Source organism: Crassostrea angulata, chromosome 7, assembly GCF_025612915.1.
Source record: "Crassostrea angulata isolate pt1a10 chromosome 7, ASM2561291v2, whole genome shotgun sequence".
Classification (NCBI taxonomy): Eukaryota; Metazoa; Mollusca; class Bivalvia; order Ostreida; family Ostreidae; genus Magallana; species Magallana angulata.
Window position 1 is genome coordinate 9,363,513 of NC_069117.1, and position 25,352 is coordinate 9,388,864.

At 33.8% G+C, this 25,352-nt stretch overlaps 1 protein-coding gene and 1 long non-coding RNA gene across 5 annotated transcripts; both read right to left on the reverse strand.

Annotated features, from left to right (window-relative positions):
* Nucleotides 1-486: 486 nt before the first annotated feature.
* Nucleotides 487-9,948, reverse strand: LOC128192310 (innexin unc-9-like). Of its 3 annotated transcripts, none has more exons than XM_052864899.1 (3): nt 9,391-9,948; nt 4,094-4,270; nt 487-3,015 (listed from the first exon to the last, which is right to left on the reverse strand). In XM_052864899.1, the coding sequence occupies exons 2-3, from the start codon at nt 4,201-4,203 to the stop codon at nt 1,785-1,787; spliced, it is 1,341 nt and encodes a 446-aa protein (XP_052720859.1). In that variant the 5' UTR covers nt 4,204-4,270; nt 9,391-9,948; the 3' UTR covers nt 487-1,784. The 3 variants fall into 3 exon arrangements, with proteins under 3 accessions (XP_052720859.1, XP_052720860.1, XP_052720861.1); XM_052864900.1 differs by lacking the exon at nt 9,391-9,948 and adding an exon at nt 4,445-4,675; XM_052864901.1 differs by lacking the exon at nt 4,094-4,270 and having other exon boundaries at nt 9,391-9,936.
* An 11,154-nt stretch (nt 9,949-21,102) lies between these two features.
* Nucleotides 21,103-24,706, reverse strand: LOC128155800 (uncharacterized). 2 transcript variants are annotated; one of them, XR_008239645.1, is made up of 4 exons: nt 24,599-24,706; nt 23,343-23,500; nt 23,074-23,149; nt 21,103-21,310 (listed from the first exon to the last, which is right to left on the reverse strand). It is a non-coding gene; the product is annotated as an uncharacterized LOC128155800 (long non-coding RNA). The 2 variants fall into 2 exon arrangements; XR_008239646.1 differs by having other exon boundaries at nt 23,343-23,443; nt 24,599-24,696.
* Nucleotides 24,707-25,352: the final 646 nt, after the last annotated feature.

Below are 25,352 nucleotides of genomic sequence, written 5' to 3' on the forward strand. Positions count from 1 at the left end.
TTCTATTTGCTATATTTGTCAAAGAATCTAGTGCTGATTACGGAGATGAATTCTTCTCGAAAAATTGTAATAAAAGAATTGTATTTTACAAGCTTACTGATACAATATTGTATTAACTTGCAATGTTACCGGGTATGTATACTGTAACTATTAAAGTCGTATGGTAAGGGCAAATACAATAGTTACAGTGTAAATAGAGTTCATTTTTGAAAGAAAGGTTTACAGTATTACAATAGAATTGGTAAACCTAATTATGATGTTAGAATTCTGTATAAATAAAAGTGTTAAGTAGCACGTAGATTACCTTAGTTCTAACATTCTAGTCTATTGTATATCTATTGATCATTTTGTCTTTCTTGGGAGAGCAATGTATACCATAGAATAAATAGTGTTCCATTTATGAAAATTGTTGATGTGTTCAAGTCATGCTTCTGTACAATTGATACTGTAAAGCATAACATTTCCAGTAAATAAGAAGACAACAGAATTAGTTTTGTACTTTTATATCCTCTCTTTGTATAAAAATAACACAACCTCATCATCACTTTCATCGTAGTCATCGTCACATTATGTTGGAGTTAAAATAAAAACACAGCCATGTCGCTTGTATTCATTAAAAACAAACACGAAATATTAGAATTATCATAATGAAAATGAATATTTGCGTCAGTAAAAAGCATGTACATTTTGAATGAAACTTATTTACAACAATAAAGCATGAACCAAATGTCTGATCTTAAAGAAACAAAATACTAAACCGCAAAGTTTTATTAATCTTGTGTCATGTATTGATGTGAATCATTCGAAGAAAATACATGACATTATTTTCATAGAAAATATAGAAGATAAAACAATTCAAAAAATGTTGAAAGTCTATGTCTGGCCCTCCCAATAATGCATAAGTATTTCATCTTCTTGCCAATTATCTACGAAATCTTAAATTACAAATCAAAACCCAGAAGACAAAACACATTAGGAGCAATTAAATGCCACCTAAACCCCACAAGGGGCGTGCATTAGCGTGACCATTCCCGGGTTAACCAGATTTTTTTGTCTAGTTCTAATCTTTTGTAAAGAAGCCCTAACTGGAGGAACAAAGGGATTTTAAATATCATTACATACAAAACACCCAATCTTCCGCGTGAATTGATTAAGGTCAGTACTTGACTCCAAGTTAAGACATTTAGGTGGGTTAATTAGAATTGCCCAATCCCACTTACCCTCCTCTACCGCTAACTACAACATCAAATTATGCAAAACATTAACACATCGTGTGAAAGTAATAATGAAACTGTACGCCGAGTGAAGGAGAAAGAGAAAAAGAGAGAGGTGATCTTTTTAAGAGAAAAAAATCTACATAATCTATATCGCAGTATCACAGATATTTATATTTCAAGGGTGACGGGTGACGTTGAAACTGGAATGAACCGGACAAAACAAACAAAAAGCAAACAAACCTTAACAAGTTAAACGAAAACGCAAGAAAACAGAAAGAAAACATAAAAACATAAATTACTGCGGACAGAGAGATCATTTCTGTGTAACACCTTGGTGTTAAGCAGTGATATTCATTAGATTTTCAATATCAGTATTAAAACAAATACGCTGAAAGACGTCGATTCACATCAAGTGCGTGCATACTCTCTCAGCGCAAGAAACCATAACCAATATAAGGTGCTGGCTATTTAGAGTCCTTTGGTAATGAATATTTTTGGCAACAAGCATGTTTCAGAATTAACATGTCATTATTTTTGGACATTTCTAGGTCTTCGTGTATTTAAGACCTATTTTTGGCTATCCTCCATTAAACCATTTGTGTCCACGTCTTTGTTTTCCCTCTGCTCTTTCTCTTTTACATAGTCCTGATAAAGATATTTAATGATTTCAGATGTGATGACGTCATTAGCATTGTTACTGAACACTCGCAAGACATAGCATCCATCGTGACGTAGGTAGTTGTCCACAAACCGACGAACCATCTTCTTTTCTCTCTCGCTTGCCATCCTGCCTGTTTTGTACAGTTTGTTGAGGAGAAGGTACTTGCGGATGTACGATTTACGGTGCTGCGGAAACATGAAAGCGTACGCGCTAACAACTAAACTAAACGCGCTGAGGAAGGCCAGCAAAACGTGCCAAAACCAAAGGAAGATGAAGATTTTCTCATTGAAGAGATTGATAGGCAAAACGCATTGAACTGTCCATCGTTGTAGATTTGTCATTTGGCGAATCTCAAAATCACACAATGTAACGCGAGGAAACCTCGGCGAGTAAGTCCAATCTTCGCCATTGTACAGTGACGTCAGAACTTCGATTCCATAGACACTGTAGTCAGTCCCGAGAAACGCGTTCAGTATGTACAGTTGTGATATAGCGTTTACTAAGTACAGTAACTTTATGAAAAGAACGCACGTGACCAGATAGTTTCCAAAATGACGGCCGCAGAAGCAGCACGCAAACTTGCTGGCGCTTTCTCGTAATTTTACGCACATCCCTGCTCGGTAGTGCTGTACACCACTCAACCATTGGTCAAGGTACTTCACGATGTGATTCAGCTTTTTCTCCCTGTCTTCTGGACTAATGTACTGAGTTTCTTTGGCCAGATTCCCAAGCTTATCCATACTGATCCCACTGGAAGCCGAGAGAACTTTCCACACCATTCGAGGCATTTTGAAGAGTAAAGCAAGGATAAGGAGGATAATTGGGACCCACTGATAATATGTCAGCTCCTTCTGTCGACGATTGTCAACGTTCACCGGAATTTGGTTCTGCATTGGGATGTAGTACGTGTTACTGACCCAGCACACAAAATTAGTATAGTCCACGCGGTTCTCCGTGAAGTCCGCGGGGCACCAGCATTCTATAGGGTCCCCCACGTACTGGTTTGTACTCACTATCACCGTGAATACTATTAATAGTATTACAGTGTAGTAATGGTTGAGTCTGTCAATGAAATCGTCATCATAGATTGTTCGTAGACCAACTTGTGCCTGAACGGTTCCGAGGACATGGTCCATCCTGAAATATACAGATATTTGAAGATATTGTATCAAAAATATTTTCTGCTATTCTACATGTATCAAAAGATACATAAAGTGCATGCATGGTAAAACATAATTCATAAGCAAGAAAAAAACTCTATGGAGAAGATAACAATCGGTTTACATGTTTAAGTTTGTTTTTTTTTTTTAAATTAAAAACAAGTTCATGTGAAATTGAATTATTGCTTCTTTTTCTTTATTAGTGTTGTACAAGTCGATTTCAAAATTGTATTATCTCTAACAATTAGCTTAAATTCATTTAGGCATTATGCAAGCATTATAAATATTTGATCACTAGAAAATCTAATTTATTTTAAAGAAATTGCAAACAAGAAGCCCTTCATCCCCTTCTCGAAAAGCCTTTGTAAGGCTTAACAAAACGACTGTATCTATAATTGAAAAACAGTAAGCATCTGGAAGCAGTTAAAGCAAATTAAATCTGGCACATTAGTTTGTTATCCAATAGTGCACCTAGTTCTGCAAACATTGAATATATCTTCTCTTTGTGTTTGGAAGAAATTGAAGTGCGGGGTGAATATGAAAGCGCGGCGTTCTTATCCCACCAACTGCTTTACACTGAATACTGGGCCAATCAGTTGTCATTATGTTTGGAATTATCATTCTGCTCATCCGTAAGAAATTTCTTGTCTTGCTGAGAAAGCGTCGACAATTCTAAGCTAATTATCTACACTAAACTCTTATATCATATTTTAAAAGCTCTATGACGTCATGGGGCGGTTTTATTGCAGATACACTCTTATAAATTAGTACAGAAACCGCTATCGTACGTATGATGAAAAAATGTCTATATAGAACCAACATGAAGGCGTTATGTAAAATGAAACGATGCTGCTAATTGCTTTAGATACTAATCATTGTCATAGATGAAAGTAAAGAAAAAGTCTAGTCTAGTAATATAAACATCAAATTAGTAATTAAGCAATTGGCTCTGAACCCGTATGTCGACTTCTAAAAAAAAGATAAATAGTGGAGTAACTAAAACTAAAAATCCAAAATATACACAACGAAAACAAATTCTCCACATGTTTCCATACTTTGGTTGATTTGGGTCTTGTGGTGGTGGGTCCGGGGGCGGATCTGGCGGGGGCGGTGGTGGCGGCTTCCGGCCGATAAATTTATCCAGAACTGAGGCCGCGGTCGACATGTTTTACTCGGTTTACCAACGCAAAAACTCACAAGAAGTAGGATACCACAACACAGGCTAGAATCCCCTGGTGGAAAAGCATTCACATGGTTACAGTTAACTTTTGATCCGTCTGGCAGACAGGAAAATACAAATATAACAAATATAATATTTCTTTCCATTCATTTTCATCTCAAGACTGCGTCAATAGTATGTACACTAGAACGAACTTCAAAACTTGGCCACCAAGAACAGTGCCTACCTGAGAACCTTATTGAACCTTTTGTAACTATAATCACTTAGCATTGAACATAATAGTAACATAAGTCACTGAGTAATCCGCTGTAACAACACTTTGGTCGACAAGCACAGTGAATGGTATGAGAGGTTTTGGACGAGTATGTCGATCAAAAGGCTGAACGTTGTGAGTTTATGCCACCAAGTTGAAGACGAGATCCACAATAGTCCCCCAAAACTGACAGAACTTCGAGACTAGTTTGCACTGACATTCGTGAACAAGACAAAAGGCTTGACAAGCGAAGAAGATGAATTTGACAAAATCTACAGCATTCAAGGCGATAAAGATCACTGTTTGATAATATAAATAAAGGTCGCAATAATCAGCGGTAGATAAAGAACAAGCTTCTATGCCACTTTATGCACAGAAGCAACCCTGTTCAGAGAGATCGCTATCTGAAGTGTCCATATTGAGTGAGCGTTTCTCAGCCTGATATTGATTGGGTCTTACTATACAACCAGAGAGAAATATGACAAAATAACCCACTGATATCCCCGTATCTTCACGTCTTATCCATGTGTCATAAGTACAACTGAAATATGTAACATGCCGTCGCAGACAACTAACTAACAACATGTAGCTTATTGATTGTGTACATGGCAAAACAACTCGTTGTCTTCCGCAGATGATCGGAGAGATGGTTCCAGCATGTGATTTATTGCTTCAGTCATATCTATAGACCACCAAAGAAATATGTAAACCACTTCAAAACAACAGGTTTAACAGGTTTAAACGTAAAGGTCATTGTTTGTGTTGATGAGTTAATGGGACAGTTTGCTTATGTTTAGAACTTTTAACGTTTATGAAGAACTATCTGGACGCAAATCTCAAGCATTGTAAGTTCTCCTTGTCTTCATGGTTCTATTTTATAGCACTTTAACGCATTCTTGCATATGGTGCCGAAGACGAAATACACGTTGAAGCGAGCCATAGGTTTTGGGATGGATAAATAAAAAGGTTATATTATTTTGTCATGTTTTACTATGTACTCCTGATTGATTCAATGTACGCTACTTATGTAATAACATCCAAAACCATGAAAAAAATATCATGGCTCTATTTTCATTGAACTGAATGTTGGCTTTTCGTTTGTTTTCTTCTTGGGTTTTTTTTTTCGTCTACATTTATGCAAATGAAGCGGCGGATTAGCATCAGAGCATAACAATGAAGCGAATTTTGACTTAATACCGTTTTGTCACGATGAGTTATTTGGTCTGTTAGCGTCTAGAACGTATTAGCTGTATTTCTTTGTGCTTTGGAAATTGCTTTATGATTAAACAATGCCTTTCGACAAATTAAGACAATGGCCAGTAATCGTTTTAACTTTTAAAAACCACGTCTAAGTCCAAAATGTAATACAAGACCGTTTTATAACTTAGTTATTGCAAAACACAATACAAGTGATTGATCCCAAAGAAAAAAAATTCTTCTTTTTAGTTTTTGAAAATGTTTCTATAAATAAAGTGGCTCCTTAAGTAAACCATTAAATCTGTTGAGCATATTTAACGTTCAGAGAAAAATGCTGATTGAGTGGCAAAGAAACTTTATTGCAAAAACCCTAAGATCAACAAAGCTTTGCTCAAATAGAAGTGTTATAATAAGAATTTTACGAACTTCATCAATTTGTTTGACTTGAATTGAGTACAAAAATCTCAAACATAACAAAAAAAGAGCAAGGTATGAAGATCCAAACAATGCTTAAACATTACAAGACGCGTTTTGGAGTATCTGCAATAATACGACGAGGAATTAAAATTGAGGCATAAAAAAGCTAAACTTAATCTGTATTTAATAACAAATCAAAACATCCGACTCTCAAAGTAACTGTACTGAAGTGGTTTTGTTTATATTATTATATTTATATGCTGTGTTAGTACAAGAGAATCGCGTCAAATGCGGGGCATACGTTTCTGATGATTATCCGAGTGTGATAGAATAATTTTGAAACATTCCAAACAAATTAGGAATATTATTTCTGAAGATTAATCACTGCTGTTGTTCGTTGCTTGGTTGAATTCTTCCGCGCGAATTCTTGTTTCTGTTCTGACTGAATGAGGATGTACAACAGCTGTATGTACAAAAGAAAGCGTTCCATCATATGACTCCCTACACAAAGAATCAACCGATCACGCGTGATTTCGCGGACAGACGTCCCCACAATTTCGAGGCAGAGTCTTTGATTTGTATTACATTGCATCCTAAACGTCACATTTTCCAAACTAAGTATGCAGTATTTAGCAGTCATAGGCTGTAGGACCGTCTTAAAACGCTTTGATTGGGTACATAAATATTGCACATTCTGCTGTAGCAGCCATGTTGTACTTCCAAGATAACAGATGAATTCTTAACGGAAAGTAATGGAATAAAAATGTTGCCTACCAATTTAAATCATTTAATGAAAGGTGTTAACAAAGGTTGTTTTTTTTTTAACAAAAATGTATTGAATTCAGCCTCTCGTTGACAAACCTTCGATGATATCTATGGTGTTGTCGTCTTTATCAATCATAAGATTTCACAATTGTTTCTTTATGTACTATTGTTTTTCTCTAATATTAATGTTCTTCTTTCAATATTAAAAATAGCATTTGATTTTAACTGGTTAAAAAAAGAGATTCACAAACGAAAAAAATAACCAATCAAGTTGGAATATGCAGGTGAGATTTTTTTTTGGTATAGTCATGAAATTATTTTATATGTAGGGTATCAGAGTTTCCTATTGAGTCCTTGAATGCTGGCGGATAGCCTTTTATCTGTTTGCATGGATACGAGTTTGAAACACGACCAACATCGATAAAGTTTATCTGATGTAAGAGGCGATATATCTCAAAACTTTGATGTTGACACCTGAAATTTTTGTTATTAATGTGTAAACAATCACCGACAGAAAACGTTGATTAATAGACAGAAAGCAATGGGTGTCTATTGTATATATAAAGCACAGGGACAAATAAATCAAAGGCTCTGAATGATAAACGATATTTAGCAAGTATTGGAACAGAGGCACACAAAACGGAAATCTATACCATCTTTTTGTCAGAATATTTAAATGTCCTGATAATTTTCAATGGCCAGAAAACATAATTTGTGATGATATCGTTGCATATGAAGGCTCTATCGACAGCGGTTTGAATCAAGGGGGTGGCAGGTCAAGACTTGTTTAGCTAACTCTAAGGCAATGTTTACAATACAATACATAGATGGGGGCTTCTTCTAATTACAATAAAGCACACTGTTAGTACTCTATGGAAGAGCTCTTCCACGGTGAGAAGGAAAGGATTAATTATTACTGCAGCAGATAATGCTGAGTTCATCTTGGGTGTTGACTATATATCAATTAAACGTATAGGTCTGTTTTCGTGTATAAAGTTCATAGAGTTCCAGGTTCTGATCTTTCTAACGCACATTGATTTCTTTTGGTTACATGTACCTTAATCCACTGTAAACAATACTAACACAACTTCCAATTTGTTTTGCGGGTGTAATTCACTGTATAGAAAGAATATTTAACAAATTGAGACTCCTTTTTTGTAAAAGCTACCGTTGTGTGAAACATACATAGAATATACTATTACTGAACTAAAGGAAGATCGACTTTCATTATTCTCTCAGTTTAAGATGAGCGTTTCTGGTTTCTTTTTTGATAAAGAATTTCAAGTTTTAAACATGCGATGTAAACGTTTAAAAGTCAAGGTTAATATCAATGATAAACTTATTTCAAAGAAAGAAGAGTCTTAATCTAGATTGTGCAGAGGTGTCCAATGATGAAGACGCCTGTGGGTCTACGCCACCTCTATTTATACATACTACTGGTATATAACATGTAATTTATTCATGCTTTATATATAATAATCAAAATTATTATACATGTAAGATGTGAAGATTGAAGCCTTTTGATAAATAAATGAAACTTTGATAGTACTATATTTCAGTATCAATCATACACTCTCAAAAAATTAAATGTTTTTTTTTTAGTGCCCAGATTTTACAACTTGAACGAATCTATATACTAGTAAAATGATGTGTGTGTAAATCACGAAGTTAAACACCAGTGTCCTGCTTTCCTGGTTTCTGTTTATTCGGCTCCGTGATGGTAATTATTAAAAACATTACAAGAACTATAGTAAGCAAGTTAAAGCGGACCATTTTCTGCATATTTTCTTCTCGAAGTCTCATTTGCATAAAAGCATTAAACGGCTATATTTACGACACTGTCTTGGCTTTTGATTATCAGTAAATGATTCCGTGGGTGAGATTTTGGAAAGCATACTGTCCTGGCGCGGAAAATGCACACCATCTCAAAAATCGATTTAGTGTCTAGCTTCTCACTCAGATCTGTACGGTTCATCAATTTACAAAAAAAAACCTTCTCAACTTCTCAATGATGTTTCAACGATGATAATTAAGTTTTTATTGCTCAACAAAAGTTTTTATGTGGTACTTGCATTACTTCCTTTCAAAACATCAAAACATATTACAGTTAATGAGAAGACCTATTACAATTGTAATCTAATTATTTTACTGTATTTCTTCTAAGACAAAAAGCCCATCGAATTGTGTTGCAGAAAAAATGGTTAAGTGTTTTGCTCTCAAAATGAAATTGAACAGGCCAAAATACATAAACATAAACAACACTGAAGAGTAAACGAATGTCTGCGAGGTATTTTGGTCAGAATCCACGTCAATTTACAGATCTCAGAATACTAAAAGCCATGTGTGACCACAAACTAAAGAGCATACAAACGAACAAACACACATTTAAACAGTGAAAAACAAATAAGCACCATGCATGCATTTTACAGTCAGCTTCAAACCCACACAAGCTTGAGTTTTATACTGAATTATAATGAAGCTGTTATGTGCCATGCCACTGTAAACACATTAATTGCAAGAAAATGGTCAGTGATACCTACCAGTCAAAGACTGTCATGGAACTGCCCGTTTCTACACAGAGCCCGTTTCCCATGGTGGCTGAAACGTCTCCTCACAAGTTCAAAGAAAAGTATCAACAACTCAAGAGTATAAACTCATATATAAAAATCTCCACGAGTAAAATTCCTTATTCAAACGTTGCCAGAATATAGAGCTATCCAGACTTGAATTTGTTGAAGTATTTCAGGAGAGATATAATATAACTTTGAGGCACTGTCAGTTCAGGGGACATGTTGGAGATTCTCAGAGTAAAATCCTGAAGTCGGAAGATCACGGAGCTTCTCCCCTACAGTCACAACTAACTTCGGTGAGTTCGAATAAAAAACACACGGCTCTCGTGTATCGCCGAAGCCGCTAATACGGCAGGATTTTTCAGAGTCTATGAATGTAGATTTTTAAATTCTATTACATATGAATATGACAAATTTGGAATACACTGCTCTGCGCGGACTTAATACGCTGGCAAATCGCCACCGAGGGGTGCACGATTGTTCCTTCTTTGTTAATTTAAATTCTAAACACAATACGTATTTTCTTTACCGACTGCTTGCTGTTCAGAATGATCAGTTTTGCAAACATAAGAAAGAAAATCATCGAACTGAATAGATATACATTTAGATTTAATTGATCGAAGTCTTTGAATCCGATTGAATTACATAGACCTATATTATTGGGTCCATTTAACCGTAACCTAAATCCTTACGATTAAATCCAGATATTATTCAATATTTCAACAGAAATGTTAAAAACATTATGCTGAATTAAAGATATTTGGATTTATACAAGTACATGATTGGCGATTTGATCTTCTTGATTTACTCTGGCGGTCAAATCACCGGTCTCCTTCGTTTATTAGTCATGCCAAGCTTCTTGTGGTGAAATGCGTGGCACCCACTAGAATTAATTCCAAAAGTCATTCAAATATTTTTTTCTTATAATTAATCATCGTTTTAAATCCTTCAGAACAAGTATCCGCGTATTCCATTGTATTTGAAATTACAGCTTTCTGCAAACATGAATTGTCTAGGAGATATAACCCATTAATCCAATCTTCTTGTGAAGTCCACATAAAATGTAAACAAATGTGAAGCACATTCATAAAGAAAAAGTTACGGCATATAGTCAGACATGTGTCAAATTATTGTCTGCACGCGCTTTGCACGAGAGCCAGATGGCAGAACCTGACATACAAATGTAGATGTTTCAGCCAGATTCATAATCCCTCTGTGTTATCACTTTACCCCTAGTATAACACGTGTAGACTATAAACCCGCACGGTAGCGCTACTTAAAGAGATCAAAATATTTTCTTAATTATCAGTATATGTAAACTAAAATTAATTCAGATGTGCATTATTTCATGATATAATTTCGTGGAATTTGCGACGGTACGAAAGCCAGAATGGATGATTCTTGCTAAGGAACATATATTGTTCAGTATTTTTTTTCAGACCGATAAAAAAGATTGGGCTCGCTGTTCGAGTCATTACTTATTGAAGAGGGAACTCGTAATGTTTGAGAGATAAACGAAAATTTGATATTGAACGAAACCTTCCCCGAGGATTGAAGGGTGTTAAATAAGGAGAAGAGACAGAAGCGGCACATAAACTCACCATGTACACCGTGTGTCTAATCTCTTGAAGCAGAGAGAGAGAGAGAGAGAGAGAGAGAGAGAGAGAGAGAGAGAGAGAGAGAGAGAGAAGGGGTGGGGAAGGACAGAGAGAGCTTTAACACTCCAATAATTATAAAGTGTGATAAAATATATCCTTAAATCGGAAACTAATATCAATGTTTTTCAATCTAAAAGAATGATATCTTTGCGGATCAAACGATGCATATGGACTCAGAACTTATCCTCAATACAAATGTACAGACTGCAGGCATGCATAGCATCACTTTTTGACGGAATAAACAATCTTTAAAAAAGTTACGTAAAGAAAATTTATTTAAAAATCACCCAAAATATTTTGGGAGCATGTATAATTTTTTAAGGGTAATGGGTAATGAATTTACATTAAAATTTAGGTAACTCGCACTACGCCCCCCCCCCCCCCCCTCACACACACACATACCACGGATTAGGATATTAAAAGATTGGTGTAAAAAGGGGTTTTTTTCATCTAAAGATTTTAGATGAGTAGCCCCCCTTTCGAAATAATAAAATGCTAATTTAAAAAAATGTCGGCCGCAAACTGTATTTGTTTTTGTTAGTATTATATGATTATAAAGACTTTATCAGTTTTGTGTTGTCTCTTGCAATCGTTAGACTGTTTTGGTCTGTGTTGCCGTCACTGTGACTGTATTGACTTAATTGTTTTAAGTTGGTGTCTGCAAGTGTACAGTCCTATGTACAAACTTTATCACAAGTTTGTGTTGTCACACACAAATGTAGAATCTGTTTCGGATTGTATTGTTGTGTGCAAACAAACTGTATCTTTTTTTGTTGTTATTCACAGTCGTGCAGACTGTATTTGTTTTGTTATGAACAAATGTACAATCTGGAAACTTTTTTTTATTCAGTCAACCAGTGTTTTACAACCAAAATAGGGTCATATTTTAATTCGTAAGAGTTTCAATACTAAGTATCTATTTGTGATAATGAACATGTATATAGCTATTTAGATTGTATCGGTTGTGTTGGCATCTACAGTTTTGATTTGCAGACTTAATCGGTTTGTTTTGCGTACAAATATACAGACTCTAGCCTACATATCGATTTTGTTTTGAGATATAATGTATGTACAAATGTACAAAGTGTACAGTTGTTCTGTATAAATCTATAGACTGTACATATCGATTTGTTTTGTTATGAACAAATGTACAGACTTTATTGGTTTCTTTGAGATGTAGACATAAACAGACTTTGTCGGTTTGTTTTGTTCAGCACAAACTGTTATATGTTTGTATTTTTGTTTGCAAATGTACAATCATTATCGGTAAGTGTTGGTTTTTTTTACGAAAATTACTGACTGCATTGGTTTCTTTTGCAATTTGTCTGGAAGGAGGTTCTAATTTGATTCTCAAAGATTACCACGCTATGGTTAATATCCTCATTCAATGTTAAAAAGGAGGCAGGTGGCCTTTTCCAATTAATGCTAATCACTTCCGGATAACAAAATACTTGTTAAAGAATTAATGAAATTTTGTTCTGTGTACTTTTGTACAGAAAAACAGCTTTTCTTTGAAATGGTACTATAGCAAAAATATTTACATGTTATGAAATAATCAGGAGTACCTTTTGACTATAATTGTAATCGTAATTGTAATCGGGGGATTGCATTGCTACAATGTACTTATAACTCGCTAAGATCAATACTTGTGCATTAACTATACTAATTTCCAGAAAAAATATCTTTTATACATTGCGAATGTAAATTTGAGTTGAGCACAATGAAAATTATTACAATATGTATAATGAAACACATATATAATTGTTCCAAGTTAAGTGTTTCTCTTATTTCGGCCTCCTCGTATTTGTATATTTTAAAATAATTGCTGCATCTTACTTTAAACTTCATTTCCTTGTCATTGGGGGTTTTACGATTCAATGACGAATGCTGAAAATATATGATCGTTGTCTTTATTGAATGGCTGGATAGGTGTAACACGGTCGACTTGAACGAAATGTACTAGTTCAAAAGAAAGATAACTCTATGTATAATATCAAGAGTGAGCAGTTTAAAAAATTGCAACAATATGATTTTTGATTTTGTATCCGTGTAAGTTCTGAATTTTTATGGTTATCCATACTGTAACTTACAAATAGCTTTCCTTTAATTTCTTTTGATTTTCCCCCTCAATATACGCATATTTCATCATGCTACGTAAAACCCATTTACATACCAAAGGTTCAGGGTTTAACATTGCAATTTAGGACACGAGTGAACGTTAGACATACGGCATTAGATTAAAACACAATCCCCAAAATCTATTCCAAATTCTGAAATAGTGCATTTTTCAATTTTGAGTTAATTTTCCAACCGGTACGCTTGTTTTCGTCTTATCAATATTTTCATTCAACCCAAAAGAAGTGAGCTGTTTCATTTGATGATAAAATCAATGTTTTACGAATATAATTCCTAATTAAATTTAAATTTTCTCTTTTTTTTGTCGTACATTTCGAGGCGGGCAGATATAAATTGAAGTATCCTTCACGAGATTTGTATTCCATAGATTTACCATTCTCCAATAAACAGATGAATTTGAATATGGACTGGATATTGCCTGAAGGAGGCTGGCTGGTCAACAAAGTAATCCAGGTTAAATCAGATCTACCTAAAACTTTAAGATATGATTTATTTAGTTATAAACTATTCTTTAGTAAAGAAAAAATCCGTATATTTTACCTTTTAAATTTGGCTGTTTTTCTATATCATTATATATAGAGCTCTTCTTAAAGAGATCAATACAGTCTAAATAAGGCCACACCCATCGAACCCTCTTAATTAGCAAAACATTCATCCTCGGACCAAGGTGTATTATACATGACCGGTAGGTCACCAGAAATTTGGCTTTTTTAAATAAATAATTTGAATTTTATGTTATTTGATAAACATCAATTTAAAAATAAATATCATAAAAGGCATTTTATTTTAAACTTTACATTATAGTACAAGCTAATCAACATGTGTATTGGATACAATTAACAGTCATCATTCAGCCAACTAAATCGGCTTCTGTAGGTCGACCAGATCGGATTTCCTCGGCACGATTCCCTCAGACTGGCCATGCAAGTAGAGAACCTCCACCAATATCTAATAAACAGATAATGACACAGCATAAACTGCAATGGACCTTATTAATATATAAATCGATTTTCCAAGAAAGCTAAGTGATCGAATGAATAAAGATTGAATGAATGAATGAATGAATGAATGAATGAATGAATGAATGAATGAATCTAAGTTTACGATCGGTCAACAGATGAAATGTAAGAAAAGGCTACTAAAGACTATTCACATAGGTAAATAAAAACAAATTAAATGTAAATCTAAGTAAGTAATTTGGATATAGGGTTACCTACATAATTAATTTTTCGTTATGAAATACTAGATCTTTCAAGCATGTATTAATACCAGTTTAAAAAGTTATATAGAGTGCAAGACGTAAAAGTAAGTAATTTAAGAAAATAAAAGTGTCGCTGTATGCATTTGCAATCAAATAATAATAATTCCAAGATTAAAGTTGGAAATTCCAAGATTAAAGTTGGAATTGGAATCAAAGTACTGAAGTACTGACGGGAGTTGATTTTATCGAATATCATTTATTCAAAATCAACGATATGTGGTTTTGCATGGCAAGTACATGTAGTATCAGTAATTTCTGAGAAATTGTATGGATCCAGGCAAGATTGAACTCTAGTTTTGTTCAACCAAACGCTCGGCTGTCTCTGTTTATCTCCGACAAGCAAGAGAGACTCTGTTTTGTTGGATATTAACGGAGGCACCCAAGCGTCTGGTTGAACGAGACTACATTGAACTCTAGCGTAGGAATACATACGACTTAAAAAATATCTAAACTGTTTGTACAATTTAAAATCTTAATATTTTCATGTTATTAAAAAAAAATTTTTTTTTGAAAAACAATGCTTCAAAATTCATAGCATCGAATTTATCGATTATTTTTAAGAACTAAGTGTTGTCAGCGGTATAATTGATTTGTGCTTAGGTTCAAACACTGTTTCACTTTCGCTTTGCCCGCGTAAGTGCATAGGAGAGTTGATTAAAATCAGCTCCCAAAAATCAACTTTAAAGTTGAAAATTCCAACTTAAAAGTTGAAAATTCCAAGATTAAAGTTAGAATTTCCAACATTAAAGTTGGAAAAATCAACTTTAAAGTTGATTTTTCCAACTTTAAAGTTGGAAATTCCCAAGATTAAAGTTGGAAATTCCAAGATTAAAGTTGGAAATTCCAACTTTAAAGTTGGAAAAATCAACTTTAAAGTTAGAAATTCCAAGATTAAAGTTGGAAATTCCAACTTTAAAGTTGGAATTTAAAAAAAAATATATATATATAGAGTGGCACTAATACGCTTCCGTAAAAAATATTTCAGAGGAAAACAAAATCTGAAAAATTTAGTCCGAATTTCCTCTGTTTTGCTAAAAGTCAAACTTTGTCAGAGCCTAATTCCATAATTTAGTAATTATATCGATTGTTATGTCAATAATAATTCATTTCATAAATACCTTTTGTATTTAAATCAAATTTTACTCATGAAATTGAACTTTTAAACAATCTGGATTTGAGAACTCAAACCCTGAGTTAACAACGTCCTTAAAAGGTTCGAGGCCTACTGCCAAATTGAAATGTTATTTCTTATCGTAAAAATGAATAAAGAGAGATTCTAAATTTAGATAAGTTTGTGAGTTGTCTTTTTCTTACCCACAAATGTCGGCCGCGAGCTGTTCAATAGAGGCAGACGTCAGTACATCAGTACAGTCCACGATTCCCAAATAATCGCATCCAAAAGCCACTGTTAAAGAAAGAAATCAAAAAAAAAAAAAAAAAAAAATAATACATAATATAACTTAATATATTTTTTCAGTATAGATATTCTACTTGATAATATATCCGCAAATTTCTTTTTCAGATTAAAAGCATATTTTAATCAATGATATATAGTAATATACACGATTAAAGAATTACAGAGAAAACAATTAATCCGTAACAAATTTAAAAAAACATTAAATTTCTAGTACTTTTAACGTAAGTGTAAAGCCTAATTATGAATACTCATGATATACCTTGACTGCAAAGAAGGACAAAGAGCAAAACAGCACCCTTCATCATGTTGAGAACAAAAATAACACTCAGACCTCCAGCAGGTTCCCGTTATGAATGAAGAAAAACATAAACGCGTGAGCGAAATGCAGTGCTTAAAACTTTTGACCCAGTAAGTGGAAATCTTCATTCATGGTAGAATTGTCGGCTTAATTAATTGGTACCAAAAGGTTATGTGCTCCTTAATTGGGTTCTTCAGAGGTTGCTCCTGGTTTTCGAGTTGATGTACTTCTTTTCTTTCATAGTAAACAAAGGCCAATGGGCGATATAGCTAGTGAGATACAATGTCTTTTTTTGACTTGGATTACGTAGGCTGGCCGGTGCAAATGTTAAGCTCAAAAATAGTAAATTTATGTATGCTTTCTATATCACATTTCTTCAGAAGCAGGTACATGCTTATTTGAAAATAACAAGTGCTTTATGATAGGCATATATTTAATGATATATGCATGTTTAGTTTACATTTCATTTAATGACATTAATATGAATACATGTATTTTGGACTGCAGGTGACAGTTTGCCAAGATTGCAATAGTCATCAAAGTTTGTTGAATTAGTTAGCGTGCTGAACATGAGTTCATCGATTATGTAGAATAAATTAAAAGTTGTTTTTTGTTTGTTTGGTTTTTTTTTTACATTACAAATCAGCCCATTAACAAAATCCAACTATTTCGGGCCAAAACAGTTGTTCATAGAGTAAGATTACATGTATTATAACAATTACAGCATATCTGCAAATTTCACAATATTGATTTTAAACATTTGTATTTTTGACATATTTACAAGTACATCGATATTGGATCTGATATTGTTTTTCAAATATAAAACTAATTCATTATATGTCTCTGTTTTCTTTTGAGATCTACAACACATTTTAAATTTAAATATCTTGATAAATTAAAAGTTGAATAAATCAGATTTTAGCTTTCATCAGTTTCTACGCTCTTAAAACTAATTTTGACTAATGTATGTCTATTGACTAATGTATGTCTATTGAAATTAGCTGTTTATCCTTTTACTTTCTTAAATATAATTAATCACTTTCCGCAAACTTGTGAATAGATTTTCCGAACGAAATTTTTAAAATACATGTATCAACTAAGCTAAACTTTTGTAGAGAGTACTTATAAATAGAAGACGAGAGTCATTTTCTGTTGAATTGTACAATGTATTCTGATTTTTGAAGGGAGTTATTTAATAATATAGGATATAATCCAACACTGGTAATGTCAAATTTAGACTGTATTATTTTTCTACTGTCAAATTTTCCGAGACAAACCTCTAAATATTTACTTGAATCTTACCTTTACAGACAATCATTATTGTATAAATAAAAAACGCAATGCGTAATATGTGTATATATGTTATAATTGTATTTGCAGTGACATATAGGCCCAATGGGCCGGGTGTTTCATTATCTATTTTGTATAACATTTTGTAATTTGTTATAACACATGTCACTATAATAAATTATTTACTTACTTACTTATACAGGTTAATCGAATGCCTACACGAAATCTGAGGGGATATTGTTTGATGTGTTGAACCCCTTAGCTGATGCAGAACATTAGATTAGCAACCTAATGTTATTTTGGAGTTGGTCGTAATTAAAAGCTAAAAAATTAACATCAACGATGAAAGCAAACCCAACATTTAAATTAGATCATTAGAGCAAAGTAACTAAGTCTTTGATCCAGGTAAGCTAAAAATAGAAAGACTAAAAATGAAAAAGAGTGACCTTTCTGGTGTCGATGACATACTGTGATGATGATGAATTGGCTCAAGTGTTAACACTTTATGATGAAGTACTGTTTTGTTTTGGTAAGTGTTTTGGACTGTTATGTACATGACGTTTAAACTATCACTCGGATTTGACATTTTATAGAAATTGATTAGAACAGGTGTTAAATTAATCGAGTTTATACATGCTACTGTTAACTTTTCAATTTCCTATTTTTTGTTTACATTGTTTTGCCAAACTTTGGCATTCTATACATATTAATATTTTACTGTTAATTTCTTGCTTTTTTAGCTCACCTGAGCCAAAGGCTCAAGTGAGCTTTTCTGATCACAATTTGTCCGTTGTCGTCGTTGTCGTCGTCGTTGCTGTAAACTTTTCACATTTTCATCTTCTTCTCAAGAACCTCTGGGCAGATTTCAACCAAATTTGGCACAAAGCACCACTAGGTGAAGGGGATTCAAGTTTGTTCAAATGAAGGGCCACGCCCTTTTTAAAGGGGAGATAATTGAGAATTATTGAAAATTTGTTGGTATTTTTCAAAAATCTTCTCAAAACCTATTCGGCCTTACAGGCTTAAACTCTCAGGTAGTGTAGATTCAAGTTTGTTCAAATCATGGTCCCCGGGTGTAAGGAGGGGCCACAAGGGGGGATCAAGTTTTACATACGAATATATACAGAAAATCTTTAAAAATCTTCTTCTCAAACTCTATCAGGCCAGAGTAGCTCAAATTAAAATGGGAGCATCCTCAGGTAGTGTAGATTCAAATTTGTTCAAATCATGGTCCCTGTGGATAGGGTGGGGCCACAATAGGGGGATCAAGTTTTACATACGAATATATACAGAAAATCTTTAAAAATCTTCTTCTCAAAAACTATTTGGCCAGGAAAGCTCAAATTAAAGTGGAAGCATCCTCAGGTAGTGTAAATTCAAGTTTGTTCAAACCATAGTTCCTGGTGGTATGGTGGGGCCACAATGGGGGAACGGATTTTTACATAAGAATATATAGAGAAAATCTTTAAAAATCTTTTTCTCAAAATATATTAGGCCAGGAAAGCTCAAATTAAAGTGGAAGCATCCTCAGGTAGTGTAAATTCAAGTTTGTTCAAACCATAGTTCCTGGTGGTATGGTGGGGCCACAATGGGGGAACGGATTTTTACATAAGAATATATAGAGAAAATCTTTAAAAATCTTTTTCTCAAAATCTATTAGGCCAGGAAAGCTCAAATTAAAGTGGAAGCATCCTCAGGTAGTGTAAATTCAAGTTTGTTCAAATCATGGTCCCTGTGGGTAGGGAGGGGCCACAAGAGGGGGATAAATTTTTATATATAGAGAAAATCTTTAAAAATCTTCTTCTCAAAACTATTAGGCCAGGAAAGCCCAAAATTTGAGTGGAAGCATCCTCAGATCGTATAGATTCAATTTTGTTTAAATAATAGTCCAGGGGTAGGGTGAGACCACAATGGGGGATGAATTTTTACATAGAGAAAATCTTTAAAAATCTTTTTTTAAAGACTATTTGGTCAGAAAAGCTTAAACTTGTGTAGAGGCATCCTCGGGTAGTGTAAATTCAAGTTTGCAAAATCACAGTCCCTAGTGGTAGGGCGGGGCCGTGATGGCGGTTTGAAATTTTACATAGGAATATATAGAGAAAATCTTTAAAAATATTCTGGGAAAGTTTTCGGTCCAAAACTCAGTACTTGGTGTAAAAGCACAGGTTATGCAGATTTAAGTCTGATGAAACCATGATTCTCTAGGGAAAAGTGGGGCCACAAAATGGGGGGGGGTATATAGGAATAGAGAAAAATCTTCTTACAAGTACAACAACAAAATGGGCTTGGTATTGACCCAAAAAAAGGAGGTGGATAAAAATTGGCAGATTTTCAAATTTTTTTTTAGCAAGATCTACTGTTCATAGTTGTCAAGATGTTTTGATACTGTAATGCAAATTTGATCAGAATTAAGGCAATTATTGCTCAGGTGAGCGATGTGGCTTCTGGGCCTCTTGTTATTGTTTTACATTGTTCAGTGCAATTTACAGTCTTTACTTGAGGCAGATTTAAACTTTATTATATTGTGTAAGTATGAAAGTTTTTAAAAAGTCTATTGTTTGCAAGTCAGCACCATAGATAAAAATTTGAGAGTTAGATGGTCAGCCACCCCAACGGCAAGACAAATGATTGTGTTTATTTCATATAATGAATACATTATATTGGGTGAACACTTAGAACTTTAGTTCAGTGTATGTGTAAACGTGATGTTGATAATTTTATTAGATTCTTTTTTTTAAATTGTCCATATTATCCCCCAAATTTACTTTTTATCCGGAAAAAGGTGCAAAGAATTTATTCTAATTAAAGCACAGCTGTCATTGTATATATTTTTTTCAATTATGTGAACAATGTCCTCTCAAAATAAATAAACAAGTCAGCATTCTTGAATTACGTGATTCAACCATTTTTTTAAAATTGTCACTGAAAGGTTAAAGGTTCCAACTTACATTGGTATATATTCATGCGGGGTCTGTTGTGTGTTACTCCGGACTAAAAGAACTTCCTATTGTAATAGAGACTCAAATTACGATATAATTTGTAAAGAACTCCCATAGGATTTTAAAATCCGGGAAAAAAAACTTGTACTTAAAAATTCCTGTAAGAAATACGTTTCTCCGAAAAGATGTGTAAATCCTGTAGTATTTTTTGAAAATTCCTATAACAAAAGTTATTTTCCAATGTGATTTATTATTACCCTATGAGATATTTATTTTTAAAGTTAAATATCTCAATTGTCAGGTGAGACACGCTAATTTATACTCGCTATCCAATGGTCTCATTTGGCATACATGTATATGGATTTTTACGGAACTACGGAACAAAATATTACTTGTTGCTTTGAAAAACCAATTTAAAGTTTTAAAATTCGTGCCATATTTGGGTAAAAAAGAAAAAGAAAACCCCTAAAGGGAGAGAACAAGGTTGGAAGGACTTTAAAAAAAAATCAATCATCTGTTTTTATAAGTGAAAGTTTGGGATTTGAACTGTTTCTTTGTTATTCTTTTTACTATTGTGACATAAGCTGTTTTAACCTCAAAATTCATTTTTCTTTTTCGCTAGTTTAATCATTATAAGAAACTGTTACAGCTCTATGAAAAAAAAATGAAAGACATGTTCCAAATTCATCTTGAAATCATAATCGTTTTATTGGCCACGAATTGGGTTACGAGTGTGAAATATGGTTTGTTGACTAACGCTTCTGAAAACGACACGTTGATATCAGACGGGTGACCGTTTCACGGCTACTTCGCCAAGAAGCCAGGTTTTCACACTGCGCTCTGTATGGTTGCGTACAGTCTTCAAATGTTTGGACTATTGGCCTGATCACACTGTAAAACATACGACAAACTTATTTGTAAAAAAGCTGAACAATTTAGGGAACATGTAATAAAATCAAAACAATGCTGCGACATTTAAGTCTCGACACGACAAAGTCCGGACTTCAGCTACCCTTTCGGTTACACACAACTTCTAAATAGTGATTTATATTTAGGATGTGTTTATATCCCACCTAACATTTCATCTTTTCACCGTGTTTATAACTGTGATATATTCAATGAACTGGAGTCTCAAATAACCACATATCTGGCCAAAGGTAAAGTAATCCTTTTAGGGGACATGAACGCAAGGACATCGAACAGAGTCGATTTCATTTTTAATGACTTCATCAACTGCGATACAGTGAGTGAAGTTTTTGAATTATTAACGTATGAAATTGATAAACCAGTACCTGCCCGTATTAACCCAGATAAAGTTGTAAATGAATATAGATCCAAACTCCAATCTTTGTGCAAATCAAGCGGCTTAAGAATCTTAAATGGGAGACACAAACATGCACTGGACAGAGAATATACCTTCTGTGGAGGTAGAGGACTAAGTGTTGTTGATTATTTTATATCTACGCCTGATATTTTTGATATAACAGAAAAATTTATTGTGTCTAGCTTTACTACTTTCTGAGATCACGCACCATTATATAAATAGTGCCTTTTTGGGAGGGTAACAGTTTGCAGTCTTGCTACAAAATGCTGTATAATGAATGTGAATCGTCTTTGGCACCTGCTGAAAATTGGGTTAGCGTAATTAAAAATAAACTTTTTGAAATAGGTCTAGGGCATGGTATGAGCAGGAATATACACTGTGCAACCTATTTTCCTTTTATTAAGCAAAGAATCATTGATCACTTTATTCAACAACTTGTAGAACATATTAATTCCTCATCTCGATGTTATTTTTACAAGCATATTGTTGATCAGTTTTCATTACAATATTATTTAACAAAATCAATACCTTCTACATATAAGAAACAAATTGCAAGAATTAGATTGTCATCTCATAAACTTGCAATTGAAAGTGGACGACACACTAATGTACCAAAGGAAAGGCGCTTATGTAAATTTTGTTCAGATATTGAAGATGAATTCCATTTTGTTTTGAAATGCCGACAGTATAGAGAAATCAGAGTAAAATATATTAAGAAATAGTATTGGAAAAAACCTTCTGTATACAAATTTATACAATTATTAAGTGTTCAAAATTTTAAAGAAATGTGTAATTTTGGGAAGTATCTCCATCTAGCTTTCAATATTCATGATAATTAAGAAAAATTCTCTGGTTTTTTTCTCGCCTGTTAATAAAATTTTATTTTATACACATTGTTAATGTACTTTACATGTACATGTACCATACCATTATTCAATATTGCTATTAATTATATGTAATAACCTGTGCCATAAGATGTATGTCTTGTGCAAATAAAGAATGTATTTAAAAACTTTCTTGGGATGAAAAATCCCACCATTCTCTCATTGGATTCTGATATTTTAGAGATAATTAAAAGAAAACTAGGGCATTGTGTATAATCAGATTGAAATGATAGGATCAGAGTAAAAAGTCCCAGCAAAATACATAGACGAAAGTGAATTATGTCTTACCGAGAGGGAAAATTCAGGACTCTGTCATGTCCGGACTTAAATGTCGCACTGTTAAACGTCACGTCGGAAAGCTTGAAATCATTTTTGCTTAATAAGCTTGTGTATTATAAATTTTGTAAAAAAAAATAAATATTGTCGTCCTTTGGACCAAACCTTACTTGCAATTCGCAGTGTGTATAGCCTGCATGTTGCTCTGAAACTGAAACTTACAGGCCTGGAGGTCTAAACTACACGCTACAGGAAAAGAAGAACCATTTGTTGTAAAGTAAAATGATGGTAAATAGTGCTATATTTTATAATATTTACTAACAGCAATTCCTTCTATATATAGATCAATTTCCATACGAAACAAGTATTTAACAGGAGAGAAAATTAAAAATCTCAATGGCAAGACCTGTTGTTCTCAATATTAAAACCCAGTACGTACATGTAGACCTTGCTTTGGTGAGCAGACTCAAACACATCAACCAGTAAAAGACATTAACTGCAGTTCTCATTTTGACAAACCTCTGTGCTGTGATTGGTGGCCTTTAAATGAAGTGACTCACTTCAAGTGAGACTAATTGTTGGTCGTGGTGAAGTTTTCTGCATAAACAACATACATGTCCTATACTCTGTCCCAAGATATTTATGCAGCACATTTGGACGATTTTTAATAGAAATACACATACCTGTGAAAGAAGTGCAATTGACATAGTTGAAAGGGATAATTTCCAAGATAATTTCATTTACACATTATAATCTTTCACTCGGAAAAATTACAGGAACGAAAAAAGATTCCTTACGGAGATTTATAATGGGGAATGTTTACATCTTTTCTCCATTCATGGGGGGGGGGGGGGGGCTAGGGGGGCTTAGTCCGCACCCCCCCCCCCACTTTTTTTGCAAAGTTATACCTAAGCATTAAGCACATAGCATCAGAGAGGGTTCAGCCCCCCCCCCCACTTTTTATCGCAGCAAAGATAATTGTTCCTAAATTTACCTTGAAAAGATGGAAATATTGAGAAGTTAGAGTCATAGGTATACTAGCCCCCCCCCCCCCACCCCCTTATTATCTTTGCTGCGATAAAAAGTAGGGGGGGGGGGCTGAACCCTCTCTGATGCTATGTGCCTAATGCTTAGGTCTAACTTTCCAAAAGGGGGGGGGGGGGGGGGGCTTAGCCCCCCTAGCCGCCCCCACCCCCCGGTTCCGATGCCTATGTTCCAAGTGTATTCCGAATGGAGAAAAGATGTAAACATTTCCTATTACAAATCTCCGTAAGAAATTTGTTTTCGTTCCTGTGAACTTTTATGAGTGAAATATGATAATTGTTTTAATAAAAATAATAATAATTAAGTGAAGATATCTTGGATACTTTCCTTCTCATCGATTTTAACTGTATTTCTTTCACAGGTATGTGTATTTTTATTAAAAATCATACTGAAAAAGTGATGGAAGCAGTAACTTGTGACAACCTATAGTTTATAAGTGTAATTTATGTAGGTCCAAATGTTAATCTGCCAAGATGCTTAATTATTATTTTAGTTTATTACTAGAATTACTAAGATTGGTTGAATTTTGGCATCATAAGTTGTATATCTATGTTTAATTTAATTTTGTTATCTTGAAATCTAGAAATGATTATCAAGTGGAAGCCAAACCATAAAATTTTTAAGAATTTCAGAGAAACATGTAAAACTCACCAATTAACCAAACGAGGTTCCTGGAGAGCGATGTGTCACTGTTGGCTCATATACAATCCTCTTTGGTCTGAAGTATGATTGAGATAGATAATTGGTTAGTTATAGTCACGTGTAGAATGTATACATTCCATTTCTACGATAACCTTAAACAAAGTCGTACAAATGACAAGAGTATAGTTTGGTTATTGTTTTAATACAAAACAATTTTATCCACGGATGAATTACATTGTTCAAGGTTGAAAAGTCTTTTTTTCTGTCAAATATCATGTCATAATCACTAGGATCCTAACAAATACGTAAATACATGCTAACAGTTAAAACTTTAAATTGGAGGTAAAACTGGTATAATCATGCATCACAAAATATACTGTTTATTGAGCAAAGAATGGTGAATTCATATTGCTTTAATAGTATATGATTAATTTTGCACATAAAAGCAGATTGGTCTCAGTATTTGAGATCATATGCAATGTATACAGTATTATATGGTGAAGTGTGCACACGACATACTGGAACAAATCTATAAAGAAAATCTCACATGTTTTGGGAAAAGCACGTTCAATTTTCTTCATGATGACTCACATATTATTATTCTTTTTTCATTTGGGAAGAAAGGTCTGGTCTTAACTTTTATCAAAATAAAAGCCAACTTGTTTCTTCCTCTTGCATATCAAAAAGGCATTCAAAATTTGCAAAGCCAATTATACATAATATATTTGCATTTCCATTGTTCTTTCCCACTGTAAGCCAATAC

Bases quoted from the DNA above. Each gene is read 5' to 3' on its own strand.
- LOC128192310 (XM_052864899.1), bottom strand. From the start codon at position 4,203: ATGTCGACCGCGGCCTCAGTTCTGGATAAATTTATCGGCCGGAAGCCG. The intron at 3,016-4,093 runs GTATGGAAACAT...TGTATATTTCAG, and splicing joins CAAGACCCAAATCAACCAAA to GATGGACCATGTCCTCGGAA.